A 21,329-nucleotide genomic window follows, 5' to 3' on the forward strand; every position below is an offset into this window, starting at 1 on the left:
ATACGCAAAATTATTGATAAACATTGACCTATTGTTACTAAGGATAGCATTATAGGCAGAGATCTCCCAAAGAGAGCATCCCTCACATTCAGCAAAGCTCCATCCTTGCGAGACCGCATAATGGTAACCAACTCTGAACCATATGTTAAATCCTCATGGTGGCAGGAAAACAAAGGTTTTTACAAGTGTAAAACTTGTAAGGCCTGCCAACATGGAATCAATACCAAAAGCTACAAAGATGGATTTACAGATACAGAACACAAAATAAACCAAGTTCTAACCTGCAAAACTGAATTTGCGGTGTATGTTTTACAATGTCCCTGCACGATGAGATACTTGGGCAGCACTAAACATGCTGTCCACAGACGAATCCTCCAACACCTTCGCGCAATCACTAACGGTGACAACACTTACCCTGTGGCTCGCCATTTTAGGGAATGTCACCAGAGCAATAATACCAGCTTAAGATATTGGGTGATTGATGCAGTTATCAGCAGTAGAAGAGGAGGGGACAGGGACGCAAAGCTTAGAAGGCTTGAAACTAAATATATCCTCCTGCTTAATACCAAGACCCCTATAGGCCTCAACATCACAGAGGATCTCTATACATGCTTGCCCTGAAAATATGTTAAAACTTTAGATTCCAATCACTTGAGGTCTCCTCTTAATGGTTGTCGCACACAATGAACACCCGGCTGGGTGATGCTTGTATGTGCACCATGGGGAGGCTGCGACCTAACAGACACCCTTAATATATGACTGACCTCAGCTGCTACTTAAAGGAAATCAAATTGATAAATGTATATTTTTTATTCACTATCTGAGCACCATTATGAATTATTGTTTGGTTGTGGTATTCACTATTTAGTAGAATACATTAGCATGAACCAGGAAGGAATTATTTGGATCATTTGTAAATAGTGAAATTTTGGTACATACATATGATTGGAATTTAATCCATGGTTACTAAGTATTAATAACTATCAATTTGTCAAAACAACAAAAACCTGACATTAACAGATACAACAACATCACTATTGGCATATACTGATTATAGAACAAAACATATTAGGCCATAATAGAAGGTTTAGGCCATAAGAGGGGAATCAATAGCATATTTTGCACATATTTAGTGTTTACAGTACATTTATAATTGCTATATTTTGCACATTTTGCGATATTTGCACATAGATGTAGTACTGTTAGCATTTTTTGCACAGACTATATATTGAACCATGCACTTGCACTTTACTATTGACTTTTTCCCCCCTTTAATAGAACAAACATAGGTATTACATTAACATGTATTTTACAATGATTGTTGTTGTTGTGCTCCGTTTAAACATATTTTTGTATATACCAATATTTATATGTATGTATAAAAACTTGTTTTCACTAAGGGTATTTTACTGTTATCCAAAATTTAGAACGAGCGTCATGTTGGCTCAAATTCATCATTGAGGGACTATAGTATGTCTTCTATGTTCATGCTAAAGAAATCACAGGTGATAATTATTATTTGTTGACACTAGCACTTTAAAAGGGCTGTCCTTTCGACAAAGCGTTGTCATGTGATCAAGGCTCCGTTGAGCCGAAACGTCTTTGACAGTAACTCTGCAATAAAGAAAATACAAAGCCCATTTGGTCCGTGTCCGAGTTTCTTTGCCGGCTGGCGGGATTCTGGTTCAGCGCACTTGAAAGCGGATTACCTGATATATATAACTGCTCAAATTCCTCAGTTTTCAAACAAAGAATTCTCCGCACTCCCGGGGTATATTTTCAAAAGGTTGCTTTATTCAGACAAGACAGACGCCCTCGCGTTTCGGCATTCAGCCTTTCTCGATGTCAATAACCCTAAGACATCGTCATGTTTTTAAACACACCTTAAGGTAAAGGAAGGACTACTGGCTAGCTGACTATAACCAGCGCCATCTTTGAGTGGTGAATATTTACAGTGATGGAATCAACTTGCATGCACATTATCTATTTTAAACATGCATTCCCACCCTTTGCGTAAGTATTATCGAAGAGTGATTGTACACAGATTGTAACCACATCACATGTACATTTTTTGTACTTAATATCGATTAACTTATTTTGCAAATAACAAAAAATATATACACACACACACTAGTATAAAGAGAGAACAGAAACCTTTTGGCAAGGTAAACTCGGGAACCAAAGCGCCAATCCACACACCCAATACATTGTTGAATCCTCAGGGTGTGTAGATGGACATAGGCGACATAAAATTTTAAAAAAAAACGTAAATTTACAAACAAAGTAGTCCCCTAAAACTAGCGCCGGCCGTGACGTAGCGCTGACCGCGACCTAGACGTGCGTGATGACGACAGGCGGGGAGGAGCGGCGAGGAGTGGCGGTGAAGTCCGGAGCTCGGGGAGGAGCGGCGGCTCAGGTAAGGCGAGGCGGTCTGGGCAATGTCGGGGCGGGCGGGGGCCTGGGAGTGGCGGTGAAGTCCGGAGCACGGCTCAGGTAAGGCGCGGGCAGGCGGGCGGGATGCGGTCTAGGCAATGTCGAGGCGGGGGCCCGGCCGGGACTGCACAAAAACCAAAAATGGTGCCCCCAGCCCCCTTCTGCCCCGGGCAACGCCAGGGTGGGCTGCATAATATAAATATATATATATATATATATATATGTATATGTGTGTATATATATATATATATATTATATATATTATATATTTTTTCAACAAACCTCCTTCGACGAAAGAGGCCACGACTGGGGAAAACTTCAAAAGCGCTTTAATGTGCTGCACAAGCCAGAATAGATATCGGTCACCTTCTCTGGCGGATGCATTTCGGCGTGGTCTGCCTCTTCAGCGCCAGGTGAAAGTGCTCATGTGTAGGGGCGTGAGTCGAGGTTTAAACGTCCTGCCCTCTCCTCGTTCACAGACCGCAGCTCCTCCCACGCCAATGCCGTCCCAACGTGTATGCCTCATGTAGCTTGCCTGGTAGACAACGCCTACAAGTCCCAGCATGCAGTGGCAAAGTCTGGTAGGTATTTGCGGGAATGAGGTAGGAAAAGGAAATAATGCTCTAAAGTCTATGAACTGTCCCAAAACCCTGGAGCACTTTAGGGCAGCGGCGCTTCCTCTGGTCCCCATCCGCTTCAACCTCCTCAGCATAGGAATCCTTTCTGACGTGGGCAGGCCTGGAAATCCTACCTGCCCCGTGGTGTACACAGACATCAGCACCGTCATACTACTTCTTCTGCTGGGTGTTGAGCCCTTTTTGACTAATATCAGTAGTTTTAGTTTAGTGATAGTTCAGTTTAGTGATACATATGCCTAGAAACTAGGGCTCAATCATAGGATCTTTAAAAAAAGAAGGGTTGAATTGTACTGGCTAGATCAGACACCAACCTATCCTGTGTCTTCCTATTCAAGAAGAAAAGACCATAGCATGAATGGTAGATTGTTCTTGGAAAACAAGTAATTGAAGAGAGACAAGTTGATGATGCTTGGCGCTTTACCAAATCTTTTTTTCATCCACAGCAAGCATGTTTGATGTGCACCAATAATCTACAAATCATTTATTACTATTTCCTAGTCCGCGCAAACCACTGATGTTTCAAAAGATTTAGGATTAGTAATTGGTATTTCCAGTACAGAATATTTTTGTGGGTTTTAAGTTAACCAACACGGTATCTGGTAAATGTAGAGGACTAGCTGCAGCTTTGCTTTGATTCAAAGGTCTTTGTATCTATCCCTACACAGATAATTGGTTTCTCCGAGCCATCACTCACCGATAGATTCTTCATGGCTTACAGGTGACAGTAGAGGTGGACATTTATGCAAATATTCATGTCCGCATAGGCAGATTGACTTTCATTCATGCTCAGTGCATTCAGTAAACTGTAGGAACACTAGTTTATTTATTTTATTTTTTATTTATTTAGCACATTTATTGAGCGCTCTGTTACCCGGAGGTGTCCTGGCGCTGATTAGTTAATCTCTCACAGCACATTCTGCATTTGTCGTCCTGTCCACCCAGCATCTTACCTGACGACCAGAAGGGTATCCTCTGTTATGGACTGAAAGTGTACCCCCATTTTGATTGATGTTGGCTGTCGCGCTTTCAAGCCAAACTATTCATTGACGACCTATTGGTAGTGAAAAAGCAATTCTAGTCTGGAGAAACCGGGTGTTTTTTGCCCATACCCCAGTAGTGAACCTACCTCCAGATCCTACCCAGTGAAGACCTGTCTACTCACTGTAGCTGGGGCTCCCTTTTCTTGATCATGTCTATGAAATGTGCTAAAAGTGTGTATGTAATGTGTGCTTGAATGTTCGGCTAGAGCATGGTTGTTTTTAGCTGGGCTCAATTGTCCGTGTGCTGCACAAAATTGGTCCCTCTGTGAAATGCATCCCTTCTAATCCCTACAAAACTGTGTCTATAGTGGGTTGGCAGCTATCCAGTTGATTTAGTTTGTGTAGTATAGGTTTCTCCTTCTCTGGTTGAAACCTTCCCATCCCACGTTTGCTATTTGTGATTATCTCCATTTACAGTACGCTAGAAAAAGATGCTGTCTTTTAACCTGTGCAACACCTTTACCAGCCTAAACTGGGCTGACTTGGGACTCTGGGCTTAAGTCTCTGAAATTTGACCAACAACTAGAACATGATTCTCTGCTAGGATTTGAATATCATGCAAATGTTTGAATTTTGTTGAACCCCAGATTAGCTCTTGCATTCAGCTTTGTCTGTTGGACGGGTAAAGAAACCAGAACGGTTAGCCTGTGCTATTGTACTCTGTCATCCCGCCATTGAGGAGACCATCAACCCAGCGTAGGAGAGAATACTGACTAGAAGTATAATCTCACTACCCTCACTCGCACACAGGAAAAGTTTGCTTAGTTGCCTCTGGAAGCAGGTACTCTTTTCCAAGTGAGTGGCTTGACAACTACAGGGGACGTTGCTTTTTAAGCTCAATATGTTATGTTGCTGCACTTACATAGCGCATGGCTACCCGGAGGTCTTCCAGCTCTATCAGTGCGAAACATCTCTTCCGATACCTCAGGAAGGGCTATTTTGAAATAGCCATGTCTAAAGTAGTGTGCGCAACGAGAGTTCCTGCGTAGATCATCTCTGGGAGGAGAGGGGGTTCCACAGCTTGGCAGCATAAGACTGTCCTCCCATCTCGATCTTCTGATAGACTGGCATTTGGCAATAGGGAGAAATCAGGGAACAGGTGATAAGTGGCCTGGTGTTAAGAAAGGCCCTGTGGGCAATGCAAGTGTTTTAAACCTAATACTTTCAGCTTCTGGGAGCCAATGCAGAGATCTCAAACTATGGCAGGCGGTGTGATGTTTGGGGACATTGTAAAGAATACAAGCCACTGCATTCTGTACTACTTGCAGTTTCCTCAGGGTCCTTTTGGTGACACCCAAATAGTGAATTTCCTTAGTCCAGGTGAGAGAGTAGAAGGGCCTGGACCACTAGTCTCCTGGAGATTGGAGGAAGCAAAGAAAGCGTTTTTCCGATAGATAAATCTGCCAGTGGATTCCTCACCTTGTTAATATCCCCTTGCGTCAGCAACATTCTGAAATTCTTTTTGTAGCTTCGCGCCGACGTGGACGACGTCATAGAGGCACGGCATCGTGCGCGACTCCGCTGACGTCACCGACGCCATAATTGGCCCACGCCGTCGTGATGACATCAGTTCCCTTTTTTCCGCGTCGTCGACGCTAACGGTTTTCAAGGGATAGTCTGTAGCTGTACAGTAACTTTGTTACTTTGTGTTTCTACTGGTTTTTCTGGTCTTCTGTCTAGATGTCTTCGAAGAAGACTGGATTTAAAGCGTGCGAAAATGTGGCAAGATGATGTCCATCACTGACCCACATGAGTGCTGTGTTTGGTGCTTGAACTCCGACCATGACGTCGAAGATTGTCCTTCTTGTAAGATGACTCCGAAGGCTCTTCGGGAGAGGGAGACGAAACTCCTCGTGGCAAAATTGAAGAGTAAGAAGGAGAAAAAGAGTTTGAAGTTGCGAACTCTGCGTTCGAGGTCGAGGTCTCGTTCGAAACAGCACTCTGAGTCGTCTTCGGCACATGCTTTAAGGTCTTCGAGGAAGAAGCATAAGAAGAGGAGTCATGAGTCTCACCATCACTCAGAGTAAGACTCAAGTTCAAGGCCGAAGTCGCAGGTGAAGCTACTTCGTAAAGAAGCGGTGGCTTCGGAAGCACAGGACTCCGAGGTTGAGGCTTCGCATGCAGATTCGCCTAAGTCACCGAAGCAGTTAGCGAATCCGTCTCCGGATCCGTCCCATCCTTCTGGTCAGGAGGATGAAGGTGAGGAGGAGGAAGATGGAGAAGGCGAGGCTCAGTTGCCTGCGGGTTCGTCGACCCCGGTGCACCAGCCTGAGGAGGAGGTCGAGGTTGAGACGACTCCGCTCCCTCGAGAGCAACCTGGGGGCTCTTATCCAGCCTTTACGGCTCCAGGTCAGGATCCAACTCAGTTCCTGAATGTCATGTTTGGAGTTTACTCCAGGGCAATGTACCCCTTTGGCGCACCGGTTGGTCCCACGGGTCCATTAGCATTTAATCTGGGTGTCCCCCAGGCTTATGCTCCTGCGCCCTTTATGCCTTTCATGCCGGCTCCAGCACTGCATTGGCATTTTCCGGCGCCGACTAAGCCTTTGACGCCGAATCCATAGACGCCGATTCCATAGACGCCGGTACCCTCGACTCCGATGCCGAATCCGGTTCGGCCTCGGGTTAAGCTGCCGACTTCGGGTTCGACGCCGGCTCCGGCAGAGTCGGTCCTGGACCCGTCAACTTTGTTTATGAAGGAGAGGTCGAGGTGTGAGGCACAGAGGCTTTTACATAAATCTACTGGAACTCAGGGCGATCCGCCTAGCATTACAAGCCTTCCTTCCATGAATACGAGGTTCGCCGGTTATTTGGTAAGAACAGACAACACCACGGCAATGCACTATTTAAACAAGCCGGGAGGAACCAGATCTCTCTCGCTATCCCAGGAGAACCAGGAGATATGGGAACGGGCTCTTCAAGAAAGAATATCATTGTCAGTAGAACATCTCCCAGAAGATCAAAATGTCAAGGCAGATACTCTCAGCAGGCTCAAATCGTCCTCCCACGAATGGGAGCTGGACCAGGGGACCCTGCCTGGACAACATTTTTCAGAAGTGGGGGACACCAATAGTGGACCTCTTCGCCATAAGAGAGAACAGGAAATGCCGGTGCTTCGCAAGCTGGCTTCCCCAGAAGGGATCTTGGGGGAATGCGTTTTCGTTGGCATGGTCTTTGCTTACGGTTTTCCTCCAATTCCTCTTCTCTCCCGAGTACTGGTGAAGATCAAGAGGGAGCCGTGCAGGCTGATCCTGATAGCCCCGTCGTGGCCCAGACAACACTGGTTAACGGACCACCTGCTGCTGTCGGAGGACCGTCTGGTTCAGCTTTGACCAATTCCATCACTTCTGACGATGTCCAGGGGTCAGGTACTCCATCCGGACCCGAAATCCTTGCGATTAGCGACCTTTCTCCTGAACACTGTGAGTTTAGTCATCTAAATATTTCACACAAATGTAGGAGGATCCTGTCCAAGGCTAGAGCAGATAGTACAAACAAAACCTACAGGATGAAATGGAAGAGGTTTTGTCTGTGGTGTAAGAGACATAGCATTCACCCTCTTACTGCTGCACCTCATCAAATTATCCCTTACATTCTGCTGTTAGCAAAGTCAGGATTGGCTCACGCTTCCATCAAGGTGCATTTGGCTGCCCATTCCCGCTACAGGAGGTCTTCATCAGGCCTGTCCTTATGGTCATCAAGGATTATCAAACAGTTTATGAAGGGATTGTTTAGGGTTTTTCCTCCAGTAAAACCTCCACCACCACTATGGAATCTCAATATAGTACTGTCACAATTGATGAAACCACTGTTTGAGCCTATACATAGGGCGGACCTTAAGTTCTTGTCCTGGAAGGTGGCTCTTCTCATTGCACTGACTTCGGTGAGAAGAGTAGGAGAACTGCAAGCGCTCATGATTCAGGAGCCTTTCCTACAGTTTCAGGAAGACAGAATGATTCTGAGGACTAATCCAAAGTTTATTCCTAAGGTACCAACTGATTTTCATCTGAATGAGCCGTTGGTGTTGAAGGGTTTCTTTCCTCGTCCATCAACGGCAGCAGAGAGAGTGTTACACTCTCTAGACGTTCAAAGATGTCTCAAGTTCTACTTAAAGGAAACTAAGAGCTTTTGTAAATGTTCTCAGCTCTTCGTCGCCTTCAGCGTACCCAGGAAGGGTTTCCCTTTATCAAAAAGTGGAATTGCGAGATGGATTTCCAGTGCAATTGTCTACTGTCATCAAGCGGCTGGAAAGCCTCTAAATACACGAGTTCGTGCTCATTCCACGAGGGCAGTGGCCACATCCACTGCACTATTTGGAGGAGTGCCAATCCAGGATATCTGCAGAGCAGCAACCTCGGCATCTACGCACACCTTCACCAGGCACTACTGCTTGGAGGCAGCAGCTGAGTCGGATGCAGCGGTGGGAGAGGTGGTGCTGCGGAATATGGTGGGGTGGGGTCGTGGACCCTCTGCCAGGAGGCTCTGCGCCTCTGGCAATGGCAATGGCTGAAACATCAGGGCGTGACTCTGATGGTTCAACACCTGGCAGATTCTCTGAACGCCAGGGCGGACGAACTCAGCCGCCGGTGCATGATGGATTACGAATGGCGTCTGAACCCGGACGTGGCGCAAGGTCTCTTTCAGCAGTGGGGAGAGCCTTGGTTAGATCTATTCGCCACCGAAGAGAACGCGCAATGTCATCAGTTCTGCGCGTTGGAATTTCCATGGCGGCACTCGCTCGGAGACGCTTTTCGTCGCGAGTGGAGTTGCTGTCTGTTGTACGCCTTTCCGCCTATACCACTTCTGCCTAGAGTGCTGAAGAAGATCAAGCGCGACCGGGCACAAGTCATCCTTGTGGCTCCGGACTGGGCACGAAGGTACTGGTATCCAGAGCTACTCAGTACGTCAGTCGATCCCCCGCTTCATCTGCCTCTTCAGGAGGCACCTTCTGTCGCAGCAGCAGGGGACGGTCCTCCACCCGAACCTGTCCAGTCTCCACCTCCATGCTTGGAGATTGAGCGGCGACAGTTGAGGCCATTTGACTTGCCTCCTGAAGTTTGCAACATCATTCTGGCAGCCAGGCATCCCTCCACAAAGTCGGTATACGCCTGCAGGTGGAACAGATTTGTGGCATGGTGCACAGCAAAGGCTGTGGATCCCCTTAATGCCCCTCTTTCGGAGGTTCTCCTCTTTCTTCTCTCTCTTGCCCAGCAGGGCTCTGCTCTGGGCACTGTCAAGGGCTATCTCTCGGCTCTTTCAGCCTTTCTGAGGCTACCTGATCAACCTTCTTTGTTCAAGTCCCCTATCGTTAATCGATTCCTGAAGGGCATCACTCATACGTTTCCTCCTGTTCCCTTCGTGAGGCCTCAGTGGGACTTGAACCTGGTTCTTACGTTTCTTATGTGCGCTCCCTTTGAGCCACTTCACAACTGTCCTCTTCGCCTTCTTTCTTTGAAGACTGCCTTCCTGGTAGCCATCACCTCTGCCAGGAGAGTGAGTGAGCTCCAGGCCCTGTCTTGTAAGCCTCCTTTCCTTTCAGTCCATCCGGACAAGGTTGTGTTACAAACAAGGCCCTCCTTCCTACCCAAGGTAGTCACGGCCTTCCACATTGGGCAATCCATCACCTTGCCCACCTTCTTTCCGCCTCCGCACCCCTCGAGAGAGGAAGAGAGGCTCCACCGTCTGGACCCAAAACGTGCGCTCTCATTTTATTTGAACCGCACACAACAGTTCCGGGTGGATGACCAACTCTTTGTTTGATACGCGGGCGCTAAGAAAAGGAAAGCGGAGCACAAGCGGACCATCTCCCGGTGGATCATATTGTGCATCCAGGCGTGTTACTCCTCGGCTAAGAAGGAATCCCCTGTTGGGCTGAGGGCTCATTCTACTCGAGCCACAGCCACTACAACTGCCTTGGGCCGATGTGTGCCCCTGAATCTATCACTAACGTGTCTCTTTCAGATGCAACGGTTACTACTTGTGTAACGATATATCTGTAAGAGACATTAGTTAGTGATAGATTCCTTACCGACCCCCCCCCCCCCCCCCCCCCATCCTCCCCGTTCTGCGAACCGATATCTAGGGTTAAGGTCATCCGCTTTCAGGGTCCTAGTTTCATGGCACCAGTGTTGGTTTTTGGCATGCTCTGCGCTTCTTGCGCGGAAAAGCTGTGTCTAAGAACTGACGTCAGCCCACGGATGCGGCGTCTAAGTACTCAGACGACGTCATCACGGCGCCCACGATGCCGACAACGAACGCGGAGCCGCAGACGACGCCTACCGACGCGCAAGGGTACTGCTACGCAAAAGTTTTCGGATCCAGTCTGACGCCTGGGGTTATTCTAAGGTAAGGAATCTATCACTAACTAATGTCTCTTACAGATATATTGTTACACAAGTAGTAACTTGTGCTCCAGATCCTGTCTGATGTCTGAGGATAATTCTAAGTTAAGGAATCTGCGGCTAGATCCTGTCTCTACCAGATAAGGCGTTACTGAAGGTAAGTAACTTATTCTTTACTTCTTGAACCAGTTTCTCTAGTAGGGATTTGATAAGGGTAATGCTCCACACTATACCCAGTCTATCTTCTTCCCTTGAATCACTTTTAAATTGTTACAATGTGCTTGCATATGGAAATGGAGTGTAATAACTGAATCAAGATTGTGATAAGGAAGTCTTTGCGCAAATAGCTGGCATGTTCTAGCCTTCCCTGAAATGATGCCTTTCAGTTAACCCCCCCCCCCCCTCCCCCAACCCCATGCGGACCTCCTATCAAAGTGCAGTTCGAGGCATGTGTGCTGCTGAATTCATATCTGTGCATAGATCGCCGCCTAGTGTTGGGTCCGGATGATTGCACCTTGTTGTCCTGGAAGAGTCTTCGAAGTATCACGAGATAGGTGACTTCTTCCCTGCACTACAGTGCGCATGGGCATCTTCTCCATCCTCAGATAGTTTTTTCCCGCCATTGGGTTCGGATGTTATTCCTATACTCCAACTTCGAAATCGAAACAAAACTTTTCTTAAGGCCTTCGACTTCAACGGTATTGTTTTTGCTCGGTACTCATTGACTCAATCGAACTTTCCATCTCGAACCGGTCGTCGACGCGGGCCGTTCGGCCTTTTCAACGCCTCGTGGGCCTGCTGCCGATGGAAAGGAGCCCGTTCAAAAGGTACCCACAATGCCACTCCAGTTCCCGCATACTGACAATTAATTAATGAATTAATTTTTTTATCAGTCATAAAGCGCACTATCACCTTGCTGGCATCCTGGCGCTAAGGCTTCAGGGGGTTGGCGGGGGGAGAAGAGGGGTCGTCTAGTCGGGCTGGACAGCAGGTTACTTAGGAAACAGCCAGGTTTTAACACTTTTCCTAAAAGGGAGAAGCTCCTTAATTTGCCTGAGCACTCAGTATGCAACAAGTGCCTATCACGAGACCATAAGGAAGAAACCTGCCCAGCCTGTGCCCAATACCGGTTGAAGAAAACCATCCGGATTCGACGGGCCGCTAGGCAAGAGATGCAGCGACAGGCACCGGAACCAGACAACATCTTCGATGATGACCAAGAACTTCCAGAAGCTCCAGATTGTGACCTAGAGATTGTCACCGTCGAGGACTACTCGGACTCCGACAACGAGATCCCACCGGGGCAAATCGTGAGTACACTGCAACCGACACCGATTACCCCGTTACCGAAGGCTCCGGTCGAGGCATCGCCAAAAGGCCTTAGCCAAGATCCGAAGAAACATTCGCCAGCCCCGCCGTCCGGCTCGGCTCCGAAGCCGAAACCTAACCCTTCAGACACCCCAGGGCCAAGTAACGTGATCCCAAAGAAGGTTCCAGAACCCAAGAAGGTCGCCGACCCGAAGGGCATCGAACCGAAAAAGGCCGTACAGCCTAAAGGCGTCGACCCGAAGAAGGCCGTTGACCCAAAAAGCGCCGAACCAAAGAAGGCCGTCGAGTCAAGGTGCCGAACCTAAAAAGTCAGTCGAGCCAAAGAAGGCCACCGAGCCGAAGGGCGTCGACCCGAAGAAGGCAGTCAAGCCAAAAAAGCCCGCTGTGCCGAAGGTCGCCGAACCAAGGAAGGTCGCTGACGTAAAGAGTGCCTTATCGAAGCCTGTGATCCAGCCAGAGAAGGCTATCGAACCAAAGACAAGTGCTCCAAAAAGACCGGTCGATCCCAAAAAAGCCATTGACTAGACAAAGGACCGTCAACCGAAAAAAACCTGTCGAGCACAAAAAGCGTGTCGAACCAACAAACCCGGTCGATCCGAAATCACTCGTCGACCCGGCCAAAGGGTCCGAGCCGAGAAAAACCAATAAGCCACCAAAAGTTGTCGAAACAGAAGGGGGTATCGACCCAGAGGCACTAGTCGATCCAAAACAGACTAAGCCGAGGAAATCAAAGACACAGACACGGATAGTGGAAGAAGAACTCTGAGAGAGAGAGAGAGAGAGAGAGAGAGAGAGAATATATATATATACACACACACACACAGGAAGAAGAGACCACTGGACACTGACTCTCATTCCCCACTTTGCATAGTACGCCTTTTGCTCCTTACTCTCCTTCTCACTATGGGGACAATGAGGGCAACACAGGGGAAGATCCTCCGCATGATTATGACTATCCAGAGGATCCTAACCCCCAAGATGAAACCTGGGGGGAGCCAACTGACCCATATGACACGCATCTCATCCCTGACGTCCCCTCATACCCAACAAAGCTGTCACCTACTGACGACACCATTGTCTGCAACCAACTAATAGACAGGGCAGCGCAGTACCACAACGTAGACCTGGACAAATTACCCTATAGTGGAAGACTACTTATTTGACACTTTCCCTACTTTGGAAAAAAACGTCAGAACACTTCCTCTGCTAAAGGGAGTATTAAACCCGGGGACCAGGAGTTCCCACCTCACATATTTCTTGTAATTTCCCTTACTCTCCCTTCTGTTATATATACAGTATTAAAACACGCGCCTGATATATTTAAAGATACTGCCAGGGCACGGGTAATCAATCCCAGGATTGAAAAGAAATATAGAGCAGCCCCTACAGACCCTACCTATATCAGAGGTCCGTTACCATTAGACTCATGGTAGTGGCTAATGCACGCAAAAGGGCCAACTCACAGACAACAGGGGAGGTTCCTCCTCCTGATAAAGAGTCCAAAATACTAGAGGCCTCGGGTAAAAGGGTAGCATCACAAGCCTCCAATTAATGGAGAATTGCTAATACACAAGCTCTGCTAGCTCGTTACGACAGAGCACACTATGACCAGCTTGAAAGCTTAATGCAACACCTGCCTGAGCCTTTTAAAGCCCAAGCTAATGACCCCATATAGGAGGGGAAATTTATTACAAACTCCTCCATCCAAATGTGCGCTTGACGCAGCCGACACTGCAGCCAGGTCTATTAACACTAGCGTTTTATTACGACGACATGCATGGCTGCGTATTTCAGACTTTAAGAACGAGGTGCAGTCCACCATTCTTAACCAACCAGTCAATCAAGACTTCCTTTTTGACCCTGCAGTTGACACTATTCTAGACAAAATGAAGAAAGACACAGAAACTGCAAAATCAATGGGTGCATTGCAGTTTCAGCAACACAGAGGTTCCTTTCGACGCTCCTCATACAGAGAAGCTACACGAGGCAATACTTCACAGACCTCATCAACATACAAAGGCAACACCCAAGGTTCCTTTAACAAGAACTCCAACAGAGGAGGTTATAGGGGCAACAATAACAAGGGGAGAGGACGTGGAGGCAATAACACCAGAGCCTCCACTACCACGAAACAGTGACTTCATCACGCTATCTCGAGACCACCTAACACTGGTCGGAGGCAGACTCCAACAATTCCTACCTGTCTGGAACGCAATTACCACGGACAGGTGGGTGAGACAAATTATCCAGTATGGTTATTGCCTGGAACTCACCTCTACCCCACCAAACATACCACCCAGACACCGTCCTATGTCCAAAGAACACATAACCCAGCTACAACAAGAGGTGAAATGCATGCTGGAAAAGGGGGCCATAGAGCCAGTCCCTTTCCAACACCAAGGGACAGGAGTATACTCCCTATACTTCCTTATTCCCAAGAAGGACGGTTCACTCAGACCAATATTGGACCTCAGACCCCTAAATCAATACATAATGTCGGAACACTTCCATATGATCACACTACAGCAAGTGCTCCCGTTGCTACAGCAAGGAGACTTCCTAGCAACATTGGACCTCAAGGACGCGTATTTTCACATACCCATCCATCCAGCTCACAGAAAATATCTCGGGTTCACAATAGAAGGTCAACACTACCAATTCAAGGTTCTCCCCTTCGGGGTGACCACGGCTCCAAGAGTGTTTACAAAATGTTTAGCCACAGTAGCTGCGCATCTCAGGAGGCAACACATCCATATGTTCCCATACCTAGACGATTGGCTGATACAAGCAAAATCGTACTAACAGTAGTGTGCAAGAGACACGTCTCAGACACTTCAGCTGCGACAAAGCCTAGGGTTTTCCATAAACTACCCAAAATCTCATCTACAACCATCCCACATACAATATCTGGGAGGTACTATAGATACCTCAGTGGCAAAGGCATACCCAAACTCAGCGAAGATAGCCAGCATGCAAATGTTCATTCGCAAATTTCTGCCACAACACTCTCTTCCAGCTCGAGTCTTCATGCAGCTGGTAGGCATGATGGCCTCCTGCATATTCATTGTCCCCCATGCCAGACTTAAATGCGTCCATTGCAAGAATGCCTAGCACGGCAGTAGAACCAAGCTCAAGGACAACTAAAAGACCTAGTGTTTGTAGACAGTCGCTCTCACAACTCTCTGCAGTAGTGGAACCCACAAAACCTTTCCAAGGGGCGACTGTTCCAAGAGCCAGTTGCACAACTAGTACTAACAGCGGACGCATCACTGACAGGCTGGTGAGCCCACCTCCTTCACTACACAGTACAAGGGCTCTGGACAACCAAACAAAAGAAACTGCATATCAGCCAACTAGAGTTGCTAGCAATATTCCTAGCCCTGAAAGCATTCCGAAAATACTTGTACAGCAAGACTGTGTTGATCCGAACGGACAACATGACAGCAATGAACTATATCCAAAAACAGGGAGGAACACACTCTCCACAACTGTCCCACTTAGCACAGAGCATATGGAAGTGGGCAATTCCAAAAGATATCTTTCTCCTGGCAGAACACCTCCTAGGGAAAGACAATCAGATTGCAGACCTGCTCAGCAGGCACAGCCAGCAACTACACGAATGGGAAATTCACCCCCAAGTTCTCCAACCATTCTTCAGGCAGTGGGGGCACCCAGAGATAGACCTGTTTGCCACAAACGAAAACTCAAAATGCCTGTACTTTGCCGCCAGGTTCCCTTATCCGTTGTCACAAGGCAATGCGATATGGATGAACTGGTCAGGCAGATTTGCGTACGCTTTTCCCCCAGCACCACTGATTCAGCTGGTGGCACGCAAACTACGGCAGCAGTCGCTCACACTGATCCTAGTTGCTCCCACATGGGCGAGACAGCCATGGTACACAACGTTCCTGGAACTTTCAGTAGTTCCTCATCAAAGCTGCGCCTTGCACCCCATCTTCTAACTCAGAACCATGGAGAACTCAGACATCCAAATCCTAATTAGATGAACCTAGCGATCTGGCTCCTGAAGTCTTAGAATTTGGATACCTTAACTTGCCTCCAGACTGCATGAACATCATTAAAGAGGCAAGACGACCAAACTACAAGAGCGTGCTATGCAGCTAAATGGAAGAGATTTGTTATTTACTGCAACAATAACCAAATCAACCCTTTACATGCTTCCATACAGACATTATATGTTACCTGCTGCATCTTCAGAGATGCAACCTAGCGTACTCTTCCATAAGACTACACCTCGCGGCTATAGCAGCATACCTTCAAAACAGGCAACACCTTTCACTGTTTAGAGTACCAGCAATAAAGGCTTTTATGGAGGGTCTTAAAAGGGTGATCCCTCCAAGACACCCACCTTGCCCAGTCGGGAATCTAAATATAGTACTTACCAGACTTATGGGACCTCCTTTCGAACCTCTACACTCATGCGAACTACAATTCTTAACGTGGAAGGTGGCATTCTTGATTGCCATTACCTCACTCAGGCGAGTTAGTGAGTTATAAGCACTAACAATTAAGGAACCCTTCATGCAGGTACACGCTAAGGGTGGTTCTTAGGACAAACCCTAGGTTTATGCCAAAGGTCATATCCAATTTCCATATTAATCAATCAATCAATAGAACTGCCAGTGTTCTTCCACAGTCAGTAGCGGAAAGAGCCCTACACACACTGGATGTAAAGAGAGCTCTGCTTTATTATGTGGACAGAACGAAATCATTTAGGAAAACAAAGCAATTATTTGTTGCTTTTTCACCACAACATAAAGGAAATCCAATATCAAAGTCAGGAATAGCCAGATGGATCGTTAAATGCATGCAGGTATGTTATCAAAAGGCTAAACGCACTTTAACTGTCCCCCCAAGAGCACACTCTATGCGAAAAATTGGGGCATCCATGGCTTTCCTAGGGAATATTCCTCTTGAAGACATATGTAGAGCAGCCACATGGACTACCATACACACTTTCACCAAACACTACTGTGTAGACGTACAAGCAAAGCAGCAAGCTGCTGTAGGCCAGGCTGTCCTCAAAACTCTTTTTAAAACTGCTGCAGCCGGCACAGGTAACCACCGCTAGAGGAGATACCGCTATACAGTCTATGCACAGATATGAATTCAGCAGCCCACATGCCTCGAACGGAATATGCTACTTACCAGTATGCATCTGTTCTTGGCATGTAGGGCTGCTGACATTCATATCGCCCGCCCTCCTCCCCGGTGCCTGTCGCAGCTGCAGCATTATCTTTTGCATGGCAATCTCTTACTTTACTATCTCCATCTCTGCCACAATGGCGAAAAACAATCTGAGGATGGAGAAGATGCCCATGAGCACTGTAGTCCAGGGGAGAAGTCACCTATCTCGTGATACTTCGAAGACTCTTCCAGGACAACAAGGTGCAATCATCCGGATCTAACACTAGGCGGCGATATATGCACAGATATGAATGTCAGCAGCCCTACATGCCAAGAACAGATGCATACTGGTAAGTAGCATTTTCCTTTTCAGTTACACGCGTCATATGTTTTACTTTTAATGTTACATTGGGATATTCAGCTTGACTGTTTAACTGTGTTTAATAAGTTGAGATCCCTTGGAACCCCCAAGCACTGTGGAGTATTGTGGACACATTTCTTGCATAATAAACAAAATAAAACTGGGTGCTTTATATACATTTACTTGCTTTGTGTGCTTATTATTTCAGAGATCTGCCGGTGGCTCAAGTCCAGACGATGGCGATGGTGAGGATGTAGTTTTATTACAAGTCTGCCATTTTGGCTGTCTATGTTGAACACTTTTATACTTGCATCCAATTGTGTCTGTAGAAAATGTAGCAAGATAACATTGATTGATTTTTTTAGTTTTGATTTTTTTAGTTTTTTTTTTCTTAAATGCACACTTTATTTCTCAAAAATACATTTCTTACGGTGTTTCATACTTGCCACACAATTAGTTTCTCTGTCTCTGGACATTGGGTTTATGGAACATTAGACTATCTTTCCTGATGTTGATCTCTACCTCAATTTTGTTGCTTTCTTTACGTTCGGCAGACTTGTTTTGGGCCTACCTGTGGGTCTTCCGCTCTGAATTAAGATATATTTTGCTAATAGGTTAATCCACTGTTAACATGACTACACAGTGGCCTTCGCTAATAAGCACCTTTCTGCCAATGGGCACCACTTTATGCAGCAGCAGCCCCAATTTCACAAACAAATGTTTAACGGTAGCTACCATACGGTACAGCGGTAATCACATTCTTGGTGCCTCCAACTGTCAGAACTCTATAGGTTACCTATAAAATAAAGAAAATACCCACCTAATCTGTTTGAACATTCAACAGGAGTTTTCATCAAAATGACTCATCAGTTGGATGTCCATGGAAAATGAAATGTCACTCCATTTAAATATAAGTATGTTCATTTATTTTTTGGAAACTGTATATTTTCCAGTATTTTCATAAATTCTGGAGAAAAAAACGTGATTACCAGTGTTTAGACATTTTTGACATCCAAAAAGAAGTGTAGAGTTTTTTTTCCCAGCATGTACAAAAACTTTAAATTATTACATTTTTGTTTGAAGCAGAACCATTTCTATAAATGTGTGATGTATGAATTTGATTCATTTTTGCTCTTCGAGTCTTTGTATTGCGGGTGTATGTCAGTCAGTCACTTTAACTGTAAGGAGTACATATACATGGCTTACATCTTAATGACTGGGTGATGCACAGTTCGAGCATCCGGCCCAGCAAGTCACTGTTTAAAAAAAATAAAACATATATATATATATATATATATATATATCTCCCTTGAACACCTCATCTATTCTCGTCACAGATGCTCCATGCTTAACTGTAACTTGTATCGGTGATCATTGAGAAAGTGTTAGTCTTGGAAAGTTGATTAAGAGTGTTCAATTTTAAATACTTGTTTTTGAATAATTACATGGGAATTTCGAAGGCATCACGTAAATATTATTGTATCAAGCACACAGTAAATCAATCAGACATAGATACTATTCCATGTTCGTTAAACTCTAAATAATTGTACCTTTTCTGATATTAATAAGGAGGAAGGTCAACGTTTGCAGTGAAGCAGTGGTGAATCAATTTCTCTAGAGCTTGAATCCTTTTATGCAGACAATACCTATGGGCAGAGTAGATTGAGTGGAGTAGGGTTGGATGAGGGACATGCTTTAGCTGGCCTATTTCCTACCCCTTAGCATGCTAGCTTTGTGTGGGAGATAGTTCCAGTAGCCTCCCCTTCTTCCGTCATCCCCCAAATATTTTAGTTAAAAACTTCCAGCTTAACTTTTGTGACATTTGGACTTCTTTAGGAATAAAGACTGTAAAATAAGTGTTGGTTTTATTTTTTCCGTGTTGTAGTTCTTCAAATAGTATTGGCTCAGAATACTCATGAAAACATAGGGAAATATTTGCCAGCATAATAAACATGAAGTCAGCTTTGTTCAATGAAAGGAAATTCAGTTAACACACACAAGAACATGTAGGAGGAGGGTGGGCTTAGGAGCATGCTGCAACTATGGGGGCATTGAGGTCTAGGATGAATATCGCCCTCATTAGCAATAATAAAAGGAAAATGGTAAACACATGAGGCACTGAGATAGTCAGAACAGTTATGCCTACCAGCAGCAGCCCCTTTGCATTTCCCTGCTGCCTCTTGAACTAAAGCATTTGAAACACATAGTAAGGACCTTTGTCCAGTATTTCGAATTCGCAAGAGGGCCTCAAACACTCCATTTGAGTTGGGTTACAGTTGTGCTTCCTGTTGCAGTTCACAGTGGTACCTGCCAGAACCACAACTCTATCCATCTAGCAGCCTGGTATGAGGGAATATTTAGTGTCAGGCAAGATGTACCTGTAATTCTTTGCCATTGACGTTTTTTCTAGGTCGTTGCTTCAACAGGCATAGTGGGTGACGTGTCCAAGTTTCATTTAAGGGTTTCCAACCGTACATGGACCTGCCGGCCCAACTATAGCGACTAGCGGCTTATCCCTTGCGCCATGTTTTTGACTTTTGAACAAGCTCGGAACCATCCCCTCATAAACAAAAATTATTTTGCCGCTTATTGGTTGGCAGTAGAACTCCATTTGACTATGAGCTTGTGGATGGTGATGTCCTACTGGAGTTCCTGCCGATCGATCCTGTTGGATTCAAAATCGTTTGATAAAAGATCGTAGTAATTAAAACCTATATTGATTTTGTAAAATGTGCTACGAGGAAAAGTTGTTGCCTGATGAGAACTATTGCAATGGAGAATGTTATATTAGTAGGCATATTAATGCAGGAAGTGCCTTTACCCTCCACTTCTCAGCATTGGACTTAGATATTTGTTTCAGGAAACCCATAACATTTTCAGAAAATACAGTATACAGTAATGAATTTCATGGTACCCTGCACTGTGACTTGCACTTTCCAGGAATAGACCCCTCCTGAAACATAAAGAATTGGTCGGGCAGTTTTCAAAACAAGCCCAATCCAGGTAATGTTCCATCGCTGATACACTAGTAATTGACATATAAGATCATATCAAGGTTTTGGTTACTTAAATCTTTCATCCCCTATCTCAAGTCAAGAAAGATAATTGGCAGTTAAGCATTTTGATCACTTTGTATGGTAAATAGGGGTTAAAACTCTGTCTTATTCAATTTACTTTAATGAGCTGGAGATGTAGGTACCAGGAAATATACTATGCATCAAACCGGGAAATAACTTCTATAAAGAGGAGTGTATTTGAAGTTGTGTTTTTTCCTAATCGAAAATAACTGTTCCGAAGGAACTGATTTAATTGGCTCTATAGCCTGCCCTAATTTCTGTTGGACAACATAATTTGCTACTGAGTCCACGATGCTTCTTAAATGCCTATTCTCCAGTGCCTGCTGGGGCTCTTATGATTTTAAACTCCCAAACACCCGCTCAATCTATCACAATAGTTGGCTACAATACAAGAAGCAGAGAGTGGGTTTTCTTTTGCTGTGAACACTTCATCTAAGACAAAGGGGGTGAATGGACTCCATTCATCAATCGCTAGCACAACTGTTTTGGAAAGGAGTGGGCGTACATATAGTTTGGAATGCCTGAGGTGAACATTTAGCAGATAGGCCAAAGGGAGCCACCTTCTTTTGCAGCATACACAGGGAGAGCAGACCTCAGCTAATCAAATCACAACATGTATCTGCATACACACTACATAAACATACCTAGTGTTGTCCAGAAAACATACAACAGAAGGACGACTCTGTTCTCCTAAGCCATGGATAAGACTCGTTCCAACAAAGGGCCAAAATCCTCCAAGCAAATTTAGCCTTTCTACTTGTTATTTAAGGCAATATAAATTCCTGCTCTTTTGAAACTGTACCTAGTTTCCTTCCTTGATTTCAACATCTATGCTTTGCCAAAGGTTGATGTTTTCCTTCTGACAATATTGGTTCTGTTGAATTGCTAGAATAGTTTGATAATAGCACAAAGCATTCGGCGCATGGTGCTGCATTTGCTCAAAACACTGTTTTATAATCAGA

The 21,329-nt window shown here is 45.6% G+C and overlaps 1 protein-coding gene across 2 annotated transcripts in view; it reads left to right on the forward strand.

Moving 5' to 3' along the window:
- RANBP3 (RAN binding protein 3) overlaps positions 1–21,329 on the forward strand; it is a 387,515-nt gene that overhangs the window by 88,119 nt on the left and 278,067 nt on the right. For both annotated transcript variants that reach the window (XR_015302612.1, XM_086947244.1), the window contains exon 3: positions 17,499–17,535. Coding sequence is in view for 1 of the 2 variants with exons in the window: in XM_086947244.1 (XP_086803370.1) it covers positions 17,499–17,535 (37 nt within the window). In the remaining variant the exon portion in view is untranslated. The remainder of the gene's footprint in view (positions 1–17,498; positions 17,536–21,329) is intronic.

This window comes from Lissotriton vulgaris, chromosome 12 (assembly GCF_964263255.1).
Source record: "Lissotriton vulgaris chromosome 12, aLisVul1.2, whole genome shotgun sequence".
Classification (NCBI taxonomy): Eukaryota; Metazoa; Chordata; class Amphibia; order Caudata; family Salamandridae; genus Lissotriton; species Lissotriton vulgaris.